Raw genomic sequence first — 24,179 nt, forward strand, 5'->3', positions numbered from 1 at the left:
CCCAGATAGTCGTTTTCAGCTACATACGAAAAGGTCACAGAGAAGGTGCCCCTGGGTGGCTCACTTGGTTAAGTGTCTGCCTTTGACTCAGAGCATGATCTCAGGTCCTGGGATTGAGCCCGGAGTCAGGCTCCCTGCTCACCAGGAATTCTGCTTCTCCCTCTCCTTCTGTACGCCCCCACTCATGTGTGCCCATGCGCACTCTCTCACTCTCTCTAAAATAAATAAATAAAATCTAAAAAAAAAAAGAAAGAAAGGTCACAGAGATGTAGGTGGTGTCTGTAGGGCACTGAAGTGACCATCTATAAAGAAAGTTAATGGGCCTTTTAGTTTTGCTGTGAAATTAGCTGGGCGCTAGCCATATTTTATATTGTGTTAAACAACCATATTTTGTGAAAGATAAAGGGAAATGATTACTTTGTACAAATAGTTGGTGGAAGTACATCTGTGGATTGACAGTAGTTACTGTACAGTCATTTCCTGGATATATACCGACATATGCGGAACACAGACCAAACCAAAGGTAAATGAATATAGATGATGGAATCTCAATTTGTTAGCCAGTAAGCATAGAGTCACATGTCAGCTGGATGAGAGATGAAAATTGGGAGGCCTTTGCTCCAAAGTATTTTGGTAACTTGATAATAAGTGTGACTTACTTTCGTAATTATAAAAAGTATGTTATAAATAAATAACATTTTCATTTTTTTTTAAAGATTTTATTTATTTATTTGATAGACAGAGACCACAAGTAGGCAGAGAGGCAGGCAGAGAGAGAGAGGAAGGGAAGCAGGCTCCCCGCTGAGCAGAGAGCCTGACGCAGGGCTTGACCCCAGGACCCTGGGATCACGACCCAAGCCAAAGGCAGAGGCTTTAACTCACTGAGCCACCCAGGTGCCCCTAAATAAAATTTTCAAACCCATCTGTTTAACTTTGCTCCCCCATCTAAGTGATTTTCTTTCTTTTTAATTTTCACTGACACACTGAGTTAATCACTCAGCTCCTTCTTTTTACCATGTGTTCTATCTTTAACTTGGGGTACTTTGGCACTAAAATCCTCTGGTACAACTCCTTGTGAGTTTTCCTAATGACCCAGTACGGCCAAATTCAGTCACCTATTCCAGGGACGAAAAGGAAGCCAGAATGGAGGGAGCAGAGCACGCGAATGAGTTGGGAGGTGACGTGGCCAAGGTTGCTCTGTAGTGGCCACATCGTATAGCCAGTAAAGAGCGTGAGTTTTATTTTAGGAGCAGGGGGACCTCATCACAGCAGTGGTTCTCCACCTTACTGGGCCCAGTACCCCCTTGTCGCACTTTATAGAGCCCTCTTCGGGTCCTGAAAGGAAATGCTTAGATCATATTTACTACCTACTTAACAGTTACCTGATTGCTGTGTTGTTGTATCATAAACAACCTGGAAACTTTACGGCTAAAACAGTGATTTATTATTTCTGTGGGCTGACTGTTCTCTTGGTCTCACCTCCACTCACTCAGGGGACTGCTTTCAGCAGGTGACTGGGCAGGGCTGGGAGGCCCAAGCTGGCCTCAGGCACAGGGCTGGAGCCTGGGCGCTGGTTGGCTAGCCACATGCCTCTCATCCTCTAGTAGGCCAGCCGTGCTCCTGTACAGCCTGGTGGTTTGGGGACAGTGTGTCAAGAGGGCAAAGGCAGAAGTGTGACGCCGAGGCTCTGGAACTCCAGCAGCATCCCTTCCACCACATTCCGTGGGTCAAAGCAAAGTGCCACCCAGGTGCCCTGGAATTCGTGTGTGTGTGTGTTTGTGTGTGTGTGTGTGTGTAAATATGTATGTATATGTGTATGTATAATTGGTACTACCCATCTGGAGAAAAATTCAGTAAAACCTAGTAAAATTGAAAATATACTCTATGACATAAAAATTTCCCTTCTGTCGGGCTCTCTGCTCAGCAGGGAGCCTGCTTCCTCCTCTCTCTCTGCCTGCCTCTCTTCCTACTTGTGATCTCTGTCTGTCAAATAAATAAATAAAATCTTTAAAAAAAAAAATTTCCCTTCTGAATCTGAACTATGGCTAGAAAAACTCAGTCTTTGTAATAAGAAGCTCTGAAGAAGAACATTAAATGCAACATTGGTTAAAATATAAAGAAATGGAAATGACCTTAAAGTCCATTAACAGGACACTGTATAAATAAACTTTAAAAAAAAAAAAAACAACCAGCTTTACTGGGGTTTCTGAGTGGCTCCGCGAGATAAAGCCTCTGCCTTCGGCTCAGGTCATGGTCCCAGGGTCCTGGGATCGAAGCCCCACATCGGGCTCTCTGCTCCGCAGGGAGCCTGCTTCCTCCTCTCTCTCTGCCTGCCTCTCTGCCTACTTGTGATCTCTGTCAAATAAATAAATAAAATCTTTAAAAAAAAAAAAAACTTAAAAAAAACAAGAACAGCTTTACTGGGGTGCCTGGGTGGCCCAGCTGATTCAGCATCTGCCTTTGGCTTCGATCATGATCCCAGGTCCTGGATTGAGCCCCGTGTTGTGCCCCAGGGGCTCATCAGGGAACCTGCTTCTCCTCCTCCCTCTGTCTTGCCACCCCAGCTTGGGCTCCCTCTCTCTTTCTCTCTGCTGTCTCTCTCTCAAATAAATAAATAAAATCTAAAAAACAAACAAACCAGCTTTATTGAAGTATAATTTAGATACCATAAAATCCTTTCATTTCACCCAAGCGTCCATCATGAATGAATGGATTTTAAAAATGTGGTATATTCATACAATGGAATATTATTTAGCCTTTAAAGGGAAGGAACTCTTCTTGTCCTATGCTACCACATGAATGTACCTTGTGGACGTTATCCTAGTGAAATAAGCCAGTCACACACACAACACACACACACACACACACACACACACACAACATGGGTTCAGATACAAAGTATGATTTATATGTATGATTCCGCTTACATGAGAGGTACCTAGAGTGGTCAGATTTGGAGACAGAAAGGGGCATATGGTTGCCAGGGCCTGTGGGGAGGAGGGAATGGAAGTTGTTGTTTAATGGGTAGAGTTTCAGTTTTGCAAGATGAGAGAAATTCTGGAGATGGGTTACACAATGTGAATGTGTTTAACACATCTGAACTACAGCTAAAAAATTGTTAGGATGATATTATGTATATTTTACCACAATTTAAAAAAGGAATTTTTCCACTCATTTTAACTGGAGCAAATTTATAGAGTTATGCAGCCATCACCATAATCTAATTTTAGAACATTTCCATACCCCCTCCCCCAAATCTTATTTCTGGTCACTCTTCACTTCCACCCCTAATCCCAGGCAACAGCTAACCTACTTTTTATCTCCATAGATTTACCTTTTCTGGACAATTCCTATAACTAGAATCACATAATAGATGGTCTTTTGTGTCGGGCTTATTTCACGTCGTACAGTGTTGGAGAGGTTCATCTCTGCTGTGGCTTCGATCAGCACTTCATCTTTATTGCTGCATGGTATTCAATGGTATGGATATACCACATTTTGTTTGGGGTTGTTTGTCCTTTTTGGCTATTATGAGTAATGCTGCTATGAACATTTGCATATAAATATTATATGGACATATGTTTTCATTTCTCATAGATACTGAGTAGAGGAAACTGGGTTTTTACCTGACCTTGTTATGTTTGAGTGAATATAGCATTGAAGTGGGTCCAGACAACAGATCCCAATTTCACATTTTGGAATTTAATACCTAAATATGAAATATGGCTCCAAGGGAAGGACTATTTTTTAATCATCTACTAAGCAATTAATCAGTGGTGACTGATGGCATTCATTTATAGAGTACTTCCTATATGCCAGCCATTATTTCACATTGCAATCTTATTTAATCATCACAGCAACCCTTGGAATGGGTGGTTTTACTGCCCCCATTTTGTAGTTTAGGAAACAGAGGCTCAAGAAGTACCCCCATTCACAAGGTCACTCAGAGGAAGAGCCAGAGTTGGAGCCCAGGAGTCTGACTTCCAAACTAGACACTTACTCCTACTGTAGCAATGCCCCCTAAGCTGAGGTTTCAGTGACCTATGGTCACACGTGTTCCAGAAGCAAGTGATGCTCCTTCTAATGGTCATCAGAAGGTCAATAGTAGCCTAACACCCCTCCCTCATTCACCTCATTTCATCTTGTAACACAGACGTTTCATCATTTCACATCAGTAGAGGAAGAAGGGTGAGTACAGGACAATAAGATATTCTGAGGCATAGGGGCGCCTGGGTGGCTCAGTGGGTTAAGCCTCTGCCTTCGGCTCAGGTCATAATCTCAGGTCCTAAGATCGAGTCCCACATCAGGCTCTCTCCTCTGCAGGGAGCCTGCTTCCTCTTCTCTCTCTCTGTCTGCCTATCTGCCTACTTGTGATCTCTCTCTATCAAATAAATAAATTCTTTTAAAAAAAAAAAAGAAGATATTCTGAGGCATAGGGAGACCACATTCATATGACTTTTATTTCAGCATATTTTTTCAGCATATTGTTATAATTGTTGTTGTCTTACTGTGCCTATGTTACAAATTAAATTTATCATAGGTATGTATTTATAGGAAAAATATAGTATATGCAGACTTCAGTACTGTCCACAGCTTTAGGCATCCACTGGGGTCTTGGAACCTACCCCCTGGATAAGGGGGGCCTGCTGTATGTCAATAACTCTGTTAGTGTTGAAAATACTTTCCTTTGAGGCTCTTGGAATTGCTGTCAGATCCAGTTTGTAAACCATGCAAGAAAATCTTATTATAACTTTATAGTCATGCTTCTTTTCTTTCTTCCTTTTAACAATGGCAGCATTGATCACTTCATTCCCAAACTTGGCTAGGAGTTGCTTTTGTTTCTAAAAATCAAAGTCATCCTCAAAAGACAAGACTTTAAAAAGAAAGTCAACAGGCTCTGACCTGAGAGTGACCCCATGGTTGTCTTACAATATAAAGGGCAGTGGCTTTGTGACAGCATTTTCCTTTTCTGCTCTGAAGCTTTGTCCTCTGGCTTTCAGGGGCATGGCTTTTTGCCAGATGGCTGTGGTAGCATTCTTGACGGGCTGCTACTTGGGGAGAACATGACCATTTGGCCATAAATTGCATTTCACTTATTAGACATGGCATCAGTTAACGTTTGCTATGTAATAAAGTAAAAATCTTTTTAACCTCAAAAGTTAGTGGCTTAAAACAACAATTTATTTAGTTCACTCTCCTACAAGGCAGTAATTTGGGCTGTGCTCAGCTGGGAGATTCTTCTGGCCTTGACTGGGCTTGTTCATGTGTCTGTGGGTAACTACCAGGCAGGCTGGGTACCAGCTAGTCTGGGATGGCCTTAGCTGGGATGCACCATCTCTGTTTGACTTGGTCTCTCAGCTTCCATCAGATGAACCCTGGATTGTTCACATGGTAGCCGGGCAGGGGTATGAGGATTTGAGTAGAAGTTCTCAAGCCCTCTTGAGCCTGAGGCTTGGAACTGGCACACTGTTACTTTCATGGCATTATATTGGCCAGAGCAAGTCACAAGTCCAGCTTGGATTCAAGGACTAAGGAAATAGCCTCCACCTCTTAATGGGAAGATCTATAAAGCTACCCCACAGAAGGTGTGGATCCAAGGAGGGGTAAAGACCAGTGACCCTTTTTGTAATTTACCTCGTATGCTGTATTAGAAATAGTATGGATCTGACAGCAGGTGACAGGTTTGACTTCTGGCTCTAGCCTAGTGACTTCAGGGAAGCTGCTTGTTTCCAACTCCCTCCTCTCCTCATTTGTAAAGAACAGGTGGGATTATTGAGAGGGTTAAATGAGGCAAGGCGTGAAAAAGCAAACCCCAGAGTCCAGCCGGGTTCAAATTCATACTCTTCCATCTTTGAGTAAAGGACTTTGGGCAAGGTATTTAACCTTTCTGTGTCCCTGTTTCCTAATCTGTAAAATGGGAATAATAGTAACAATAACAATAACAATAACAATAATGTGTAGCTGTCATGAGGATAAATGAGTTCAGTAAAATTTAAAAGAGTGCCTGGCACAGAGAAAACAGTACACATTAGCTGTTGTGAACACGATTAACATGATGCCTGGGAAATAGTGAATCTGCAACAGAAATGTTACTCCCCAGGGTTCCAACTGGGTGACCCATTGTTGCTTGAGTAAATGGAAGGTGGCATCCTTGTTACTAATTTCTGGGTATTACAGATGGCCAAGGATGGACTTTCCTCATCATACTAAAAATACTAGGGCCTTTTAAACATAATATATATTTGTAAAAATCTAAACATAACTCTTGGAAATAATATGGTGAGCTCAGAACCTGAGAATGCAGTATGAAAGCCCTCCAAGGCTGAAGAAGCTGCTAGAATCACTGCCACGGTGACCAAGAAAGAAAGGAAGACAGCTAGTGTCCCAAACTTCTCTTGAGAATTAATATCTAAAGGACTGGGAGCCATTTTTTAAAAAACGAAAAAAAGATTCAATTGATTCTTTTTTAGAACCAACCTTAGGAGTGCCTGGGTGGCTCAGTTGTTAGGCATCTGCCTTCAGCTCAGGTCATGATCCCAGGGTCTTGGGATCAAGCCCTGCATTAGGCTCCCTACTCAGTGGGGAGCCTGCTTCTCCCTCTCCTGCTCCCCCTGCTTGTGTTCCCTCCTTCCCTCTCTCTCTGTCAAATAAATAAATAAATAAAATCTTTTTTAAAAATTAAAACTATATAAAAGGACCTCCTTAAAATAAGTCATTGACCCTCTTGGTTGTTTTGAGAGTCGCAATTTCTCCTGCTACTTTTGAGGAACAAGAAACCTCAAATCATAAACTAATAACTGATCCAACAGATGTTTAAACTGTTAATGCCTTAGAATAATAAAAGGGTTACCCAGGAAGTAGGTGAAACAGAGCTTTCTTGAAAATCACATTTCTGTGTCCCAAATCAAGAATTGGATTTTTCCATATTTCTGCACGAAAGATCATCTATCAGTGATTGACAGTGTTCTAAAGCAGAGGCTGGCAAACTACGGCCTATGGGGCCAGCTGCCTATTTTTGTAAAACAAGTTTTATTGGAATTCAGCCCCACTCATTCCTTTAAAGATTGTCTATGGCCACTTTTGCACTTTTGTACTTTTTCAGTAGAGCTAAGTTGAGTAGTTGTGACACAAGTCTAATATGTACACCTGCCTCTTTAAGAAGAAGTTTGCCGACCCCTGTTCTGAAAACCTGGAACTACCCAGATTTTTGTAGTAGTACCTGCTGCTCTTATGTGGGAGGCAGGGGAAGGGAAGCATCATGAATAAGCGTAGAGTTTAGAGCTGTGCTCCCCTGAATTTAGGGCCCAGTTCTACCTCTTTCTAGATATGTGACTTTGGACATTGCTAGCATTGGAACCTTCTGATTTTAATCTTCCTATTCCTCCTCCATAAAATAGAAGTAATGATAATGGTTATGGTTAGTAGTAATAAGAGAGTTTATCAGAGTTAAATAAGATAATGCATTTAAAATGTGTAGCTCAGGGCACCTGGGTGGCTCAGTGGTTGAGCGACTGCCTTCGGCTCAGGTCATGATCCCGAACTTCCAGGATCGAGTCCCACATCAGGCTCCCAGCCCCCTGGGGAGTCTGCTTCTCCCTCTGACCTTGTTCTCTCTCATGCTCTCTCTCACTCATTCTCTCTCAAATAAATAAATAAAATCTTAAAAAAAAAATGTTTAGCTCAGTGACTGGCATAGCTATAGTGAAAAGTAGCAATAACATAAGAACGAAATTAAGTTGGAGAAAGTTTCCTTAGGCTTGGAATAGAAGACTAAAACTGAGGGCAGTAGGTAAGGAAGAGGAGGGTTGAGACTGCCCTGCAGGGAGTTAAAGACTGGTGGGAGATTAGACTCGGCCATGTGGAGGGCTCTGACAGAACACAATGATGAAGGGTACGGTAGGGGTGCTGGAGTCACACATGTGGGCTCGAATCTCCCCCTCCAACTTGTGTTAGTTCTGGGCTCCAGGGAAGATTCCTTAAACCATGAGCCTCAGTTTTCTTATCTGTTAAATGGGGAGGGTAATAATCCTAGTACCCACCTCACCAGGACTTTTGAGAGGATTGAATAAGGAAGTTGCATGTATAGCACTTAGCACAGGGTGAGTGTTCAGTAAGGGGTAGCCATGGTCTTTCAGGACTGTTTTGAAAGAGGGATTCAGGAAGAGATGCAGCTAGCAGCAAGTGAGAAAACGGGACCAGGTTGACCGTGAAAAAAAAGAATAAATCCTGTTTCAGGCAGGAATGGTGAGATGGATCATCAGAACCTCTGCCAGAAGCTTCCTTTTGCACAGGACTTGACCAATTTTTCCATCTTCTCTGAGCAGAGGGCAGATCTTAAAGAGAGTGCTCTAGACCCCTTGATCTCTTGGAACCTTGTCTGTAAAGCTAGGTTGCAAATAATTTCGATACTGAGATAGGAGTTTCCATGGGGGTGGAATCTTCATGAAGACTTGCTTGTTCCTTGTTGAATCTTTGTTGACATTGACCTTCCTGGTCTTTTATTTATAGTTATAGTTGCCTTCCCTGGGACCCCTGGGATGCCCACCATCTATGTGATTCTGAAGGGGGAAGAGGTCTTAAGGTAGGAAATCAACTGTGCAATTGTTAGGATAGAACTTCAGCATTTTTCTCAGACTGATGGTTGATTAAAAGGCTACAATACCACTCCTGTTCTGTCATGAATTGGGTTGTATTCCACTGGAGCAAATTAAGTTTGAAACACATAAATATCATCATAAAGATTAGACATTACAGTTGGCTCAATGTTCTTGGTGATCCCCTGACATTGAGCCATGCCTTTGGATTAGCTTAATTGGAACATGAAAGATCAGAACTAAATGAGAATTTAATTGGACTGATATATTGAACAGAGCTGGCTTAGTGGCTCTGTTGCAAACTTCACTTGGGAATTCTTTCCAATGTATCTCTGAAAATATTTTGAGCACTCAGAATGAGGTTAATAATTTTTGCCATAAGCAGTTTTTGATAAAAGGTTGATATTGTTAGCAGTAAAAAATAGTATGACGTCAAAAGAGTGTGTTTTAGTTGGCTGTGTTAAGTATGTCAAACTAACCTGTCCCATATCTGCCAGTTTACTCTGAGGGCCAGCCCCTCAAAATGTCAGAAAACCCCATTCAAACTCACTTCAGTGAAAAAGATTTTTGTTTGTATTTGTACATGCTCTCCCATGAGGAGATCTTCCACAGCTTGATCTGGGGCCCAGATGATGTCTTCATGACGTGGTTGCCTCTCCATCTCTTGATTTTGTTTCTTCTGGCTTGGCTCTACCCTCAAACAGTCCCCACCAGTGACACCAGCCTAGGTCTCATAGACTCAAGTGTAGCTGAGAAAGAGAAAGTAATTCCAGAGTTTCTAATTGAACAGACTCAGGTCTATTAACCACTTTGGAGTCAGTCCTTGGAACCAGGGAATTTAGTGGGCAGTGGGCTGTTGGGCAAAGGGAAGGATCCCTAACCTAATGCACAAAGCTTTAGAACTAGGGAAGGGTAGATCCCCAAAAGGAACTTAGGGTCCAGTGACCAAAAGAAGGCAGAAGGGATACTGGGCAGCTATCTTGGCTAGGACTCATTATGCTGCAAATAGCAGAAAACTGCTATTGGTTCAGGGAATTAGACAGTTCTGAGATAGAGAAGGAAGACCTCAGGATTGATTTGATTTAGGAGCTCAGTGATGTACTCGAGGACTTGGTTCTCTTCTGCATCTCTGGTTGGCCTCTTGCAGAATTGGTTTTATCCTCAGGCTAGCTTCCCTCAGAGTGGCAAAACAGCTACTGCTGCTGGCCTAGGCTTTGCCCCCACCTACTTCAGCAACAAGGAGAGAATGACCAAGCTCATTTAGAAAAGCAAAGGAAATTATTTCCCAGAAGCCCCAGCACATCTCCTCTCATACCTTATCAGTCTGAAATGGATTGCGCACCCATTCTCCATTCAGTGAATCTCTTGGGCCTGGATAAATGTGGACCAGATTGGTTTAGGTCTCAGTGGCAGGTGGGGTGGAATTATCTGGACCGCCTTATCGGGGTTCACACCTGGAGCTGGAGAGGGGGTTAATCCTCTCTATTCATCACTGCTACAGCCCAGCCGGGATTGGCTGCTGGACATTAAATTAATAACCACAGTGGGGCCATGGCTTACTCATTTCTTTATCTCTAGTGTTCAATAACAGGCTTGGCACATAGTAGGTCCTCAGTAAATGTTTACTGAACAAGACCAAACTGGAATAGTGCACCTTGCGTAATTTGGAAAGAAATCAGGAGTTTTTTGTATGAATAAAATGATGCCTGAAAATAAAGCTTATCTCAGCTTTGAATATGGATTAAATGCAGAGTCTGGATAGAGGTGATAAGACTTTCCATCTCTTTTCCTATCCTATCCCACGTAGCATAAAATTTTCCCTTTTGCTTTGGTTGCTCATCAAATTCCATTACAATGAAGAGTGTTGTAAACAAAAGTTAGTATCAGGAAATTATTTCTAACTCCTGATAAGTCATTCGATGATCTCATGACACTAAAATTTGCCACTGTGAATAATTCAGTAAAACAGAATCTTCTATTTCTTTTTAGAGTCCTTACCACCTAATGGTCATTTATTGTAATTATTTTTTGAGCAAAACACCCAAATATCTTTTAAAGAGTGCAAGGGCTTTGGTCAGTGAAGGAAGAAACTCTACTTCCTGGCCTTGACTAATAAGGGAGTTAGAAATACCATCAGCTTTTGTTTGAAAAAGTTTTCTAAGGAATGGAAAAGAATAGATTCTCCAGGAAAGGTGTGGTAGAATTATTTTAGCATTACTCCTTTTAATTAAGAACACTTTTAGAAATGACCACATGACCTCTGCTGAAAGTCTTGGTCAATACTTTGTGTTATGAGTACATATTTTTAGTTTCTTTTGAGAAGTATTGTTTTTCTCTAATGAAATTCTAATGCCCTGGGGGGAAAACTGGACTTCTGTTTGAAGTTTGCTTTGATAAATATTTTGGCCTCTGGTTATCATCCAAGTATGTACTCATTTCTAGCTTGAGTTATTTACTGCTTTTGTCGTGTCTGGGGGGGTCTCTAGCATATGGCAATTTACTGTGGAGAATACCTATGTGGGAAAGGAGGCTGTGACATTCTAGGTGCATGCCATACCCACAGTCTTAACTTCAGTCCTCTATCCCTGCCTTGTCCACATCCCCATCACCCTGGCTGCAAATGATAGAGCCAGGAATAAGTGTCATTTTATAGCCAAGTGGTTATTTTATAGCCAAATGATCTGATACAATTGCTCTGCCCAGTAGGGATGGCCTATCCTGAATTGTACCTTACCAACCCCATCAGATTCTTCCTCCTGGGGAGTTGCGATGACAAAGGGCTTAGTCCCACACAGATCAAGAATGAGAATTGTTGAGCCACAAAGCTACTGATGGACGAAGCTATTGTGGTTAGCTAGAAATTGTGCCCTGAACAGCCACGGACATTGGTTACTTCTCCCTGAGACCTGCCCCCAGTCAGAGGAATTCCCATTTACCTTCCACTCCTCTTACCTTTACAGTAACCCCCTGTGCCAGATAGAATATATAAGTGTTCACAGATGTTTGTGGGCTCCTGTAATGGAAAGACCATGTGACTGCTTTGGTCAAAGCAATGTATGGACGTGACATATGTCATTTCTAAACACACACTCTAAGAGTCAAACCATGGTTTGCCATAGTCTTTTCACTTGATAACTAGTGATATTTCAGAGAGAGTAAAGACAACATGGAGCAGTTATTGATTGAAATGTTCATGTAACATGAGTCAGAAATAAACCATGGATGATAAAAGCTTCTCAGATAGCAAAATCTATCCTTAACTGATTTGTTTAAAAAAAAAAAAAAAAAAAAACCTAGTAACCAAGGTAACCTGAACATATTTCTATCCCTTGCAAACCCAGAGTTTCAACGAACACAATGTCATAGCAAGCCACACTTCAATTCACAAACCTCACAGCAGGTGCTTTTGACATTTCTGGGGTGGAAATACATTCATTACCTGTTGCAGATTCAGTGCCTGTCCAGTGCTAGAAGTTTCTCTCCCCAGTCTGTCTCCTGTGCGCATACTCCACATGACCCCTGGATCGAGCTCTAATTTCTGTCTTTTCTCTCTGTTGGGTTTCAGCCTTTTATGATGATTTCTCCCCCGCCAACCCCTCCCTGAACTTTAGTACAAAATTTCTCCAGCATAGAGAACAACTAAAAGACTTGCAGAGGGAACACCCACATATTTACCACCTTGATTCTATAGTTACCATTTTGCTTTATCCGTTTGGTTGCATATCTGTCCACCAATCCATCAGTCCATCCCTCTATCCATCTACCTTGTTTTTTGGATGCATTTTAAAGTCAGCTGCCGACTCGTGATGACATTGATGATGCCTTTTCCCTTGACATTTAGTCTTTTCCCTTTTAATTCTGGATTTTAAAAAATTGCTTTTTAACCTTGAGGTTGTCTTAACTGTTTCCTCTGCCTGCCCAACCTTGGACATACTCATCCTTTAACAATCGTAAATTCAGTGTATTTGTTCACCTTACGTAAACCCTGGGTGCCCACACTTTCTTAATCTCGCTCCTTAATTTTTCTCTTGGTTACTTCCTCTCTTATCTCTTCACTCACCACAACTTTTCATTTGCTTTCCCTTCTCTCTTTCAGCTCCGCGGCAGATAATTTTTAAACTAAACAACAGCTGAACAATATCCCCACTGTTCCAAGTGTCTGAGTATGCACGGCACGTCCACACTTGCCCAGAACAGAAGGAAAACACAATTTCTTCCATTTTATTTCTTTGCATCAAAAGTGATTAAATCTGTCTGCATGACCTTCATACATCAGACCATTTGGCTATTTTAAAAGTCCATTTAATAGAGTAAGTCAAGCTGCATTCCCTTGGTAGAAAGAATCTTTACCACCAAACGGCGCGGTAAATGCCAAGGGAACAATGCATCTTTTGTAGGACGGGAGAGAGAGACATCGCCATCTTACAATTGCTGAATTGTTTAAATTATTATATGGAAGTTCATGCTAGATACATATTTGCATTGTTGTACAAGTATTTTCTTATTTTGGTTAAAGATGGCTCTTTGAAGGGATAACCTGCTCTTGCAAGGCAGGCTTAGAAAACCCCATTCCATGGGCTGGGACATTTAATTTTATTACCCTGGCCAGGAGTATTTCAATTTTTTAATAAAAGGCTATCAACAAGAAGGTAAAAGGCTGCAAACAATCTCCAGTAACCAGACACCATCATATTTTATTTACTAACAGCTATAATAAAGCTTTCAGTAAAAAATATTAAGCGGAGCTTTCCTTTTTGGTGAGAATCAATTTCATAACCATCTTTTCAAGCTCATCTAGGATGATAAAGCTGAGTTGGCTGTTTTGAAGTGAAGGGGGAAAAATAGGAAAAAAGTAGGAAAATTTTCATGATAAAATTATTATGAGAAGAAAATGAAGAGAAATTGTCCAGAATTATATCATTAATTTCTACTTTAAAAAATCAGAATTCTTAAGAATGGGTTCTTTCTTGGCATCTATAAGGACAAATGGGGATTAGCGGATTAGAGAAGAAAGTAATAGGAGTTAAAACTCTTCTCTTGTAAGCAATAAACAACCGAATGCAAACTGGCTTAATTTAAAAAAATATGTTCGCGGGGTGCCTGGGTGACCGAGTCATTGAGTGTCTGCCTTTGGCTCAGGTCATGATCTCAGTGTCCTGGGATCGAGCCCCACATCTGGCTCCCTGCTCTGCCGGAAGCCTGCTTTCCCTCTCCTGCTCCCCCGCTCGTGTTCCTGCTCTCACTGTTTCTCTCTCACTGTCAAATAAATAAATAAAATCTTAAAAGATATATATATATGTGTGTGTGTGTGTGTATATATATATACACACATATATTTGCTCATATACCAGAGGACATGAGCCAGGGGATTTGGGCTTTGTGTATAGCTGGATCCAGGATCTAGTACAGTGTTGTTAGGAATCTGCCATTGGTGGTCTAGCCAGCAGCATCTCCCTTCTTCCTCGCTAATAGAACCCAAAATTTATTCATTTTCTTTAGAGTTGCTGTGTCCTTCAGGGATAACTGGGCGAGGAGCCCAGTGCAGGGCTCAATCCCACAACCCTGAGATCATAACCTGAGCCGAAATCAAGAGTCAGATGCTTAACCAACTGAGCCACCCAGGTGCTCTTCAAGGTCTAGATTTAAATAAAATCCTTCTGTGATCATTCCAAAAGCATGTAGTTGCCTCCTACTATGTGCACTATCTTTTATTAGTCCCTGCTGTCAGAAAATAGGCTTGTCCAAAGACAACTAGAGAAATGTCCTCAGAAGTCTTTGCATCACCCCAAGTTACTGTTTGTTGATATACTTATAAACCTCATAAAAGACTTGTGCCTATTTCCCTAACACAAAAAAGCAATTATCCCCTCCTCCTTTGTCCTACTCAGACATGTGGACAAAGAGTATAATTTAATTCTCTCTTCTCTCTTTTCTCTTTAGAGAAAAAGAACCAAATTCATTGCCTGTGATTTTCTGACTGAGTGGTTATACAAGTAAGTTTTGCTTGTCTTCGAATATTCAATGACCCTAAGGGTTCAATAGTGTTAATTTGCAAACAGAATAGCAACAATTGACTTGAATTTTTGCTTATTGTTTTCTTGTCAACCAAACATATGGCATCTTACCAGTCAAAATCCAAAGAGGATGGGGGCGGCTTTCACAGAATTCTTCTCCATTCCATTTGTGGACCAGTGGCTGAAGCATCAGTAAGTACCAATACAATGCCTCAAATAATTTCTTCCTATTTTAAGATTGTGTTAATGATTGTTTTCTCCAATCCAGCTAACTCATGTAACTCACCCAGGACTCCAGGTCAGTTATATTTGTGGCTCTTATCTCTGGTTATTTTCAGTCTAGGTTAAGAACATCCTACCCGGGGGTGCCTGGGTGGCTCAGTGGGTTAAGCCTCTGCCTTCAACTCAGGTCATGATCTCAGGGTCCTGGGATCAAACCTCACATTGGGCTCTCTGCTTGGCAGGGAGCCTGCTTCCCTTTCTTTCTCTCTGCCTGCCTCTCTGCCTACTTGTGATCTCTCTGTCAAATAAATAAATAAAATCTTAAAAAAAAAAAAAAAAAAAAGAACATCCTACCCATGTGGTGATTATTCAAAAAGCACTTCAAAAATAAAGCAGAAAACTTAAAAAAAATTTTATTCTAAGTAATTCATCTCTCCATACTCTCTCCTTCCCTCTTCTTCCCTTCCCTCCCTCCCCACCCCCTCTCAAGGTTATTATGTCTCAAGAAATATGACCAAACTTTTCTAAACATTAATTTTTAGTTACCCATCAATTCTACATTTAAAATGTTAGAGCATGACAGATGCAGTTAAAACTGTCTTTGACCATCATTCTAATATGACTCTTCTCTCCTCACAAACGTAATCAGTTTAGTCTATAGTGCATCCTTGCAGAGCTCATAGAATTGGTGGTTAATGTAAAATTAGATTATATCATAAAAAATTAGTAGTAGTATTTGCTGTAAGTTAATTTCCATCAATATAATGATGATGATGAGAAATAACATTTATTGAATGTTTATGTCATTGTTTCCAGCATTTAACACTAATGAACTAACTTGATCCTCATAACGATGCTATTACCAGTCCTATTTTGCAGATGAGGAAATATATGCATTATTCTGCAACTTGCTTTTATTTGACTCAAATTTATGCTTTGGAGATCTAGCCCTGTTGATTCAGTTACATCTCGTTCATGCCTTTGATGGTGTTGCAATATATTTCATTTCTAGATTTGCATAATACACTCATTCTTACAATAAATGTTTATTGAGTACTACAATGTGCCAAACATTATTCTAGATGCTGGAGGTAAAGCAGTAAACAAAGTAGCCCCAAATCCCTGCCTTAATGGAGTTTATATCCTAGTGGGGGATGCCAGACAATAAGTAAATAATTAAATGCTGTAGGGAAAAATAAAGCAGTGAGGGGGGAATACAGAGTATTTGAGGGGGCTTAATTTTTGCATAGAGTGGTCAAGAAAGATCTCACTGGGAAGATGACATTTAAGCAGTGGTCTACTATTTTAAGTCATAGGTGGAAGAAAGATAGCTCACTTAAGAGAAAATGATATATATTTAACCTGTTGTTTTGAAATGTTTTCATGCCAGCCCTTTGCAAGAACAATTTCAGGAAACTGAGGCATTAGAAAATTAAGTGAGCCTCAAAAAACCCTACATTATACTGAGCAAAAGACCTTAAATTAGGCCCTTAACCCTCAAATGTCACCTTTTTTTTACTTAAATTGCCCTTCTAGAGAATACCAAGTTGAGTAGACTCTTCACTTTCTTAATTTTGAGAATTAAATGTATTCCAGGTATTACCAGTGTTTTTTAAGAGGGTTTGTTTTATTTTCTTTAGAGTAATCTCCACACCCAACACTAGGCTTGAACTTGTAACCCTGAGATCAAGAGTTACATGCTCTATCAACTGAGCCAGCCAGGTGCCCCATTACCAGTTTTTTTTGTTTTTTGTTTTTTGTTTTTAATCTGAGAGTAGCTACACATTGAAGGAGAATGATATTGGAAAACCTTGTTTTTTAATTCAGCTTCTAAACCTGTGCCTTATTTTGCCCACTATGAAAATGGAAGACCCATAATGTATTGAGTATAAGTGACTAATAAGTGGAAGATTTGCATGTTTTTTAAAAAAGACTATTTATTTATTTGACAGAGAGAGATCACAAGTTGGCAGAGAGGCAGGCAGAGAGAGAGGGGGGGAAGCAGGCTCCAAGCTGAGCAGAGAGCTTGATGAGGGGCTCGATCCCAGGACCCTGGGATCATGATCTAAGCCAAAGGCAGAGGCTTTAACCCATTGAGCCACCTGGGTGCCCCTGCATGTTTTTCTAAGACCAGGTTTTTTCAGTATCATTCTGTTGCTTTGCCTTGAAAATGAAACATTTTCCCACTTCTACAACCCAGTGACAAAGAATCTTAAAGATATGAGAACTTCTCTAAAGAAGAGTCCTCTCATATCCCTAGTTACTTATTATACAAATCTTAATTTAAAATGGTTGCTAACTTCTGCTGGCAGTGCATATAAGTATACTGAGAAGTAGCCAAAGCAATCATTTCACTTTAACTCTGCAAGAACAAAAGCATAAGAGCTCTCACCTTAATTGGCATTTGTACTCTCTATTTCCATAACCTTCCAAAGAGATGCCAAGAAGCATATTAAAACTGTAAATTATATTAATCTAATTTTATGTAATAAATATTTATTGAACACCTACCACGTGCAATGCACAGAGCCTGGTGTTGTAGAATCAAATATGGCTCTGGCTCCGGGGTAAGAGAGCCATGTTTACAACCAACCATAGTTCCTGTAGTGAGTGTTGTAATACAGGTGAAAGCACTGAAGGGAATTGGGGAAGCATAAGACCATTCACAGACCTTCCAGACAGGCTTGGAGCCAGCCCAGGTAGGGCAGAGGCCAAGCTGGTTGGTGCCCAGATCTGGTTTTGAGAGGCAAAGACTAAGGTACTGTATCCTTCTTGAAGATATTTTTGACCAGATGAGTCAGAGAGATAAGAATGAGGGTAGGGCCTGGGAAACAATATCTAATCCAGGTTTTTTGAACCTCAGCACGATTGACAATTGGCACCGGAGAATTCTCTGATGTGGGACTGGCCTATGCATTCTGGAATGTTCAACAGATTCTCCGGCCTCTGCCCACGAGATGCCAATAGCACCTCCCTAAAGCCATCACCAGCAAAAAAATCTCCAGACACTAACAAATGTCAGGGGCATGAGGAGTTGAGCACAGCAAGGAGCCAACCAAGTAGCCCCTGGTTGAGAACCTCTGACCTAACCCCCTGGGTTTCTACCTTGGCTGCACTACAAAGTCATCTGGGGAGCTTTTGCCTGGCTTCACCCAAGACCTGGTAAATGAGACCTATTGATTCAGGGTATATAACCTAGCCATTGTTGTTTGGGGTTATTGTTGTTGTTGTTGTTGTTAATAGCTTCCTGGGTGTTTCTTATATACAGCCAGAGTCAAGACCTCATCCCTACAGCAGAAGACAGGCTCTGTCTAAATAAATAGTATAATTATATTATACAGTATAAATAGTATGCTTGAGGTAATAAATAGTATAATTTAGTCATTCCTCTGCTAAGCACTTTTACATGTATTATCTCATTTAATCTTACCAACAACACTAGTATGTAGGTACTAAGCTGAAAGGAGCTGGGAAGTTTCAAACAAAGTGAGGTAGGTCTTAGGCAAATGTGATTATTGGGGGTGCAATAAATGGTCATTTTGGATAGGGCTTAAAGGTACAGATTGGAGGAAGATGAATTTTGAGAGAAAACTCCATCAATGTTTTATAAAGGAAGCAAAATATAAACTAGCACTTCAGGCAGCTTTGGACTGGGGTTAAGAGCATGAGCTCTGGGGACAGACAAACCAGCGTTCAAATCACTAGTCTACCACTTACTTGTCACATGACCCTGGGTGTTTTAGCTTCTGTTACCATGTAACAAATTACCTGCAACATTTAGGGACTTGAAACAATAAATCCTTATTATCTCACAGTTTCTGTGGATCGGGAATTCAGGTGCAGCTTGGCCAGGTGGTTCTGGTTCAAGGTCTCTCCTTGGCTACAGTCAAGATGTTGCAGGGGCTATAGTCTTCTGAAGCTATGACTGAGCCATGAGTCTCTACATGTAGCCCATGTAGAGCCCATGCTGAGCCCATGCTCAGCCCATGCTGAGTAGCCTCACATTGTGGTGATGCCTCTTTCAGGATGAGAGACTTAAGACCAAGAAGGAAGCTGCTGGGCCTTTTGTGATCCGATCTGGAAAGCCAAACACCTGCACTTCGACCACATTCTGTTGGTTAATTAGAAGTGAGTCTCTAAGTACAGTTCAAGTACCATGTTCAAAGGGAGTGTGATTAGGCTCTACCTTTTGAAGAGAGGAGTATCAGACCCTTTGCAGACATATTTTAAAAGTGCCACAGCAGGTCACTCTGTAACCTGGAACCTCCATTTCCTTGTTAGTGAAATGTTTAGTTCAGAAAATTAGATGCAGTGAAATGATGCACCTGCAAATGAAATCACGAGCAAGGTCGGCCCGTAGTAACCTGTGGCTTACTAGTGCTACAGATGGCATCAAAGGACTCTGTGGACTTAGGAAGAGAGATACAACAGAAAAGGGTACTCAAGGCCAAAGGCAGGAAAGTGGGAGAAAGCAGGACGTGATCCAGGCACAGAAAACCAGCATAGCTGGCTCATAGAGCATGTGAAGATACAGGGATAGGATATAGGAGATAAAGCTGGAGGGGAGTTAGGGGCTGGATTTTGGTTTTCAGTAAAACCACGAGGTTTGGGCATTATCCCATAAGCAAGAGAGCATATTAAAAGATTTTGGAGCAGAGGTGTAATGTGAGCAGGCTGTTTTGGCAAGATAACTCCCGAGAATGCAGGGGATATGTGAAACTGGGGAAAACCTGATTACCCTCTTGAACTGGGACAACGGGAATGGAAAAGGAGGTACCTGGGATGGGTAGAGTGGATGGATGGTGTGGGATGAGTTTAGGGATAGAGAAGAGATGTGCCTAAAAAGGTGAGATTTGCTGGGCAAGTGGGAGGCCCATGATAGAAGAAAAAGACCTTGCCAGCAAAGCAGACTCAAGGGTAAAGGCACACTGAGATTGAGGTGCCTCTAGGACATCCGCCCTGGGAATATTGGCCTGAAGCTCAGAAGTGGGGTCTGGAGAGAAACATTGATTTTGGAATCAGGGGTCCCCTGTCAGATGTACAGATTGAGCTGAGATGGACCACAGCTAAACTTTGAGAGTACCCCAGAGTTGGTTCCAGAGATGCAGTGAAGGGGGCACTTTCTCTAAGTCATGTGGTTGGCAGTGGTGACCATGGCTAGCCTTCTAGTTGTTTGCAAAGCAAGTCATTGTTTGCCCTTAGATTTTGTGTTGATTTGAATGACCAGCAGGGAGGGAGTAGGAATATATTACTTTTCTATTGCTGCTGTAACAAATTACCACAAACTTGGTGGCTTTGATGAAGTTATTTTCTTACGGTTCTGGAGGTCAGAAGTCTGACATGGGTCTCCCTGGGCTAAAATCAAGGTGCGGGCAAGACTGCTTTCTTTTCCAGAGGCTCTAGAAGAGTACCCATTTCCTTGCCTTTTGCAGTTTCTAGAGGCTTCCTGTATTGGCTGGTGGTGTCTTCCTCTGTCTTGAAAGCCAGCAGCATTGCCTGTCTCTGATCCTGGGTTCTTAGTCACATTTCTCAAACTCTCTTTTGCCTCCCTCTTCAACTGTGAAGGACTCCTCTGATTACATTGGCTCACCCACCTAATTCAGAATATTTTACCCATCCCAAGGTCTTTAATTGAATCCCATCTGCACAGTCCTTATTGCCATTGTGAAGGTAACATAAGGTTCTAGGAATCATGATGTGGACATGTTAAGGCACCATTGCCTACCTCAAAGGGTATTGGACGATATGGGAAAATTGAAAGTCCCTCACTCATAGGAATCACCTACATTTTCTTGGGGATCACTGACATTTTGAAATGGTATTATGGGTTTTGCAAAAATGTTACATGCTCAGAGAAACAAGTAAAAGGAAGCAGAGAAGGTAAAAGAAAAAAGTGCAACTCACCTAATAGTCAGCCTCTAAGATCTAAACATTGTTGACATTTTAGTGGACTTCTTTTCAGAGGCTTCTCTATGCATGCATACACATATATTAGATATAAGAAGATGTATGTCTTGCTCTGAGACCAGAGCTACAAGTGAAAGGAAATTTGAGGTGGAAGGGGAAAAGCTGAGCAAGTTCATGGTGGGTCCTGTCATTCTGCTTGTTCGTGTAGGTGTGGAGGCATCTGTTGAGAAGGAGGCCCAGGCAGGTTCTGGAGGCTTGTGGGGGATGGAGGAGGGGGCCGTAGCAGCTGCCATTGTGAAGTTGATAGGGAATCAACTAGGGATAAATAAGGATGGCCCAGCTGATGGCCTGAATTTGGGGTGCATATAAACAGCCTGCTTATGTGATTTATCACCAGCAACCCTCTGCAACCCTGGAAAGGGGGTGGAGAAAACAGATGGTTGGGTAAAATCAGGGTTGAAGACTAGCAAAGCTAATATAGTGAAAGATCTAGACTGGGCCTAGGGGATCTTAAATAAAGGGAAAACATGGTTAACTTTTCTAAGAATAGTATCTTGGGTTTTTCTCAAAAACTACCGTATTTTTGAAATTCTGTTAAGGAGGGGCACCTGGATGGCTCAGTCATTAAGTGTCCGCCTTTAGCTCAGGTTATGATCCCAGGTCCTGGGATTGAGCCCCACGTCAGTCTCCCTGCTACATGGGGAGCCTGCTTCTCCCTCTGCCTCTGCCTGCTGCTCCGCCTTCTTGTATTCTCTCTCTCTCTGTCAAGTAAATAAATAAAATCTTTAAAATAAATAAATAAACTTATTAATGATTTAAAAATCTACTTTCAGAAAGAGAGAAAAACACTCTATTATGTGTTCACTTTGGACGTAACAAATGTAATACTTGGAGATATTAAAATGGGGACCATAGGGGTCTGTATGGATTTTGAAATTTCAAGTGGTAGATCTTATTTGGATCATGATTCAAAGAAAGAAAAATTAGGGGGCAGCTGATGATGTAAAGAATTATTGTTCTTTTATTTAAGGTATGATAATCATTTCATAGTCATGATTTTAAAAAGTTATTACCTTTTAGAGAAACATGCTACAATATTTATGAATGAAAGATCAAGTGTTATAATGTCTGTGGACAGGGTTGGGGGAGTGACATTCAATAACTGACATGCAGAACAGTATATTTGAAGCTGGCTGACGGTGACTTGGGTTCATTTTTGTTTTCTGTCTCCTTTTTTTGTGTCTTTGAAATTTTCCATAATAAAAAATCAAAAGGAAAAGAAACAATGAGGTTTTTCAAAGCTCCTCATGACCGCTTGATTGAATGATGGATGTACCATGGGCAAGGAGGTATCTTATGACTGGCAGAGTCAACCGGGAGGGCTGAGAAGTATTCTCCACTAGAGGTGGCTGGAGTGACAGACAGTGGGGGACACTGAGTTTTCATGTGATCATGCTGAGAAACTCAAATAGCATGGAAGGAAAATGGCTCTGGGGGCAAGACGAGAGCAGCAGGCGTAGACCAAGTGAGTGGTGCTGGGAGGCATTGGCCGCCCTTCCTGACACCTGGCTCTGAGTGTGCATGACTCCCCAACAGTTCCCATACCTCAGCCTCATTTGCCCTTCACATCCTCCTTCTGATGCCAAATCCACTTCTCCCCAGCACCAAAGAGAAGGAGGGCTAACATGATCAGACCATGGCTCCAGTAATACTTTTCCTTTTAACAAATACTTTTTGTAGAGCAGGATAAATCTCTTAGGTTTTGCAGGCTACATATGGTTTCTGCTACAATTACTTCAACTCCACCATTGTAGCACGAACGCCATCCTAGGCAGTGCGTGTATAAACAGGGATTTCTGGATTCCAGTACAACTGTATTTATACAAATAGGTGATGAGTCGGGGCACCTGGGTGGCTCAGTCGTTAAGTGTCTGCCTTCAACTCCGATCATGACCCAAGGGTCCTGGGATTGAGCCCTACATTGGGCTCCCTGCTTGGTGGGAAGCCTGCTTCTCCCTCTCCTGCTCCCCCTGTCTGTGTTCCTGCTCTCCCTATCTCTCTGTCAAATAAAAAATTAAAATCTAAAATAAATAAATAAATAAATAGATGATGGGCCAAATTTGGACCATGGGCTATAGTTTGCTGAGCCCTGTTTTAGATACCGGTAACCTTCTCAAATCCTAGTCTTGCATAGGGACTAAAAATACAGGCGTGCCTGGGTGGTTCACTAGGTTAAAGCCTCCGCCTTCGGCTCAGCTCATGATCTTAGGGTCCAGGGATTGATCCCCGCATCAGGCTCTCTGCTCAGCAGGGAGCCTGCTTCCTCCTCTCTCTCTGCCTGCCTCTCTGCCTACTTGTGATCTCTGTCTGTCAAATAAATAAATAAATAATCTAAAAAAAAAAAAACAAACCATGTGATTAACTGGGAAAGATGGAAGGATTAGAGGAGGTTAAGATCAGAATGGGGATTTGGAAAATTGAGATATGACAATCTTCAGGGACAACCTGTTCTAAGATATGGCTGTTCTGTTGAGTGACTGACACAATGGAAGATGGGGTCATGGAATCATGTGGACTGGAAGCCATGGTCTTGGAGGTGTCATCAGTTTGAATACAGAAGTATCTGAGAAGGCCTTTGGGGGATGGGTTGGAGAAGATGACAGCAGGTCACATCCTGGAGCCGTCAGAGGTGGTATAAGAGTATCCTAGAGGACAAAGTGGCGACTGTGGGAAAGTAGGCATTAGGAACTTGGGCTCTGGAATCGCATCTCCACCTTACAGACCAAGCTTCACTCCTTCTAGCTGGGCAGAGATGACTTCATCTCTCTGAGCCTTAGTTTTTTCATCTGTAAAATGGTCTTTCATCTAAACAAAGCTAATTCTTTACCTGAGAGGAATTCTGGTGCAACTATGAAGGGGCTACCATTTTTCCAGTACCAATATGTATACAAACAGCTGTGTTCCGGCTATTTAAAGGGAATTATTTATTTGTTCATTTATTCAGCTAATATATATTGAATGCTGAAATGTGCTCTAAAATTACAGACCAGACACATTCACAAGCTGGTTGGCTACTGCTTATTGGATAAAAAGAAGCCTTCTTACTCTACACCATGGAAATACGACACAGATAAACATGGTCCTGTCTTCACGGACAGTTTTTGTGTAGAGTTGGATTGCAGTATACATGTCCTTAATTTATACTCATTCAATGGTATGCTTTTGGGGGAAAGAGAGAGAGAGAAGGAAATAAGATTTTTGAAAAGTCAAGCAGTTCCCCTTGCCATTCCACTCTGGAGGTTCAGCACAAATAGGACACATGACTCAGCTCTTTCCTTAGTTGTTCCCAGTGTTATGTGCCCCTCGTAACATGAGTGGCTCATAAGGCAACTGCTTCCTTCTGTTTGTCTATCTGTATGTCTGTCTGCCTACAAAACTACTT

At 41.6% G+C, this 24,179-nt stretch overlaps 1 protein-coding gene across 2 annotated transcripts in view; it reads left to right on the forward strand.

Annotated features, from left to right (window-relative positions):
- The window catches only part of IQCK (IQ motif containing K), a 122,859-nt gene that overhangs the window by 14,658 nt on the left and 84,022 nt on the right, over nucleotides 1–24,179 (forward strand). For both annotated transcript variants that reach the window (XR_006382355.1, XM_044234087.1), the window contains exons 5-6: nucleotides 14,535–14,587; nucleotides 14,723–14,800. Coding sequence is in view for 1 of the 2 variants with exons in the window: in XM_044234087.1 (XP_044090022.1) it covers nucleotides 14,535–14,587; nucleotides 14,723–14,800 (131 nt within the window). In the remaining variant the exon portion in view is untranslated. The remainder of the gene's footprint in view (nucleotides 1–14,534; nucleotides 14,588–14,722; nucleotides 14,801–24,179) is intronic.

Source organism: Neovison vison, chromosome 14, assembly GCF_020171115.1.
Source record: "Neovison vison isolate M4711 chromosome 14, ASM_NN_V1, whole genome shotgun sequence".
In the NCBI taxonomy this organism is placed as follows: domain Eukaryota; kingdom Metazoa; phylum Chordata; class Mammalia; order Carnivora; family Mustelidae; genus Neogale; species Neogale vison.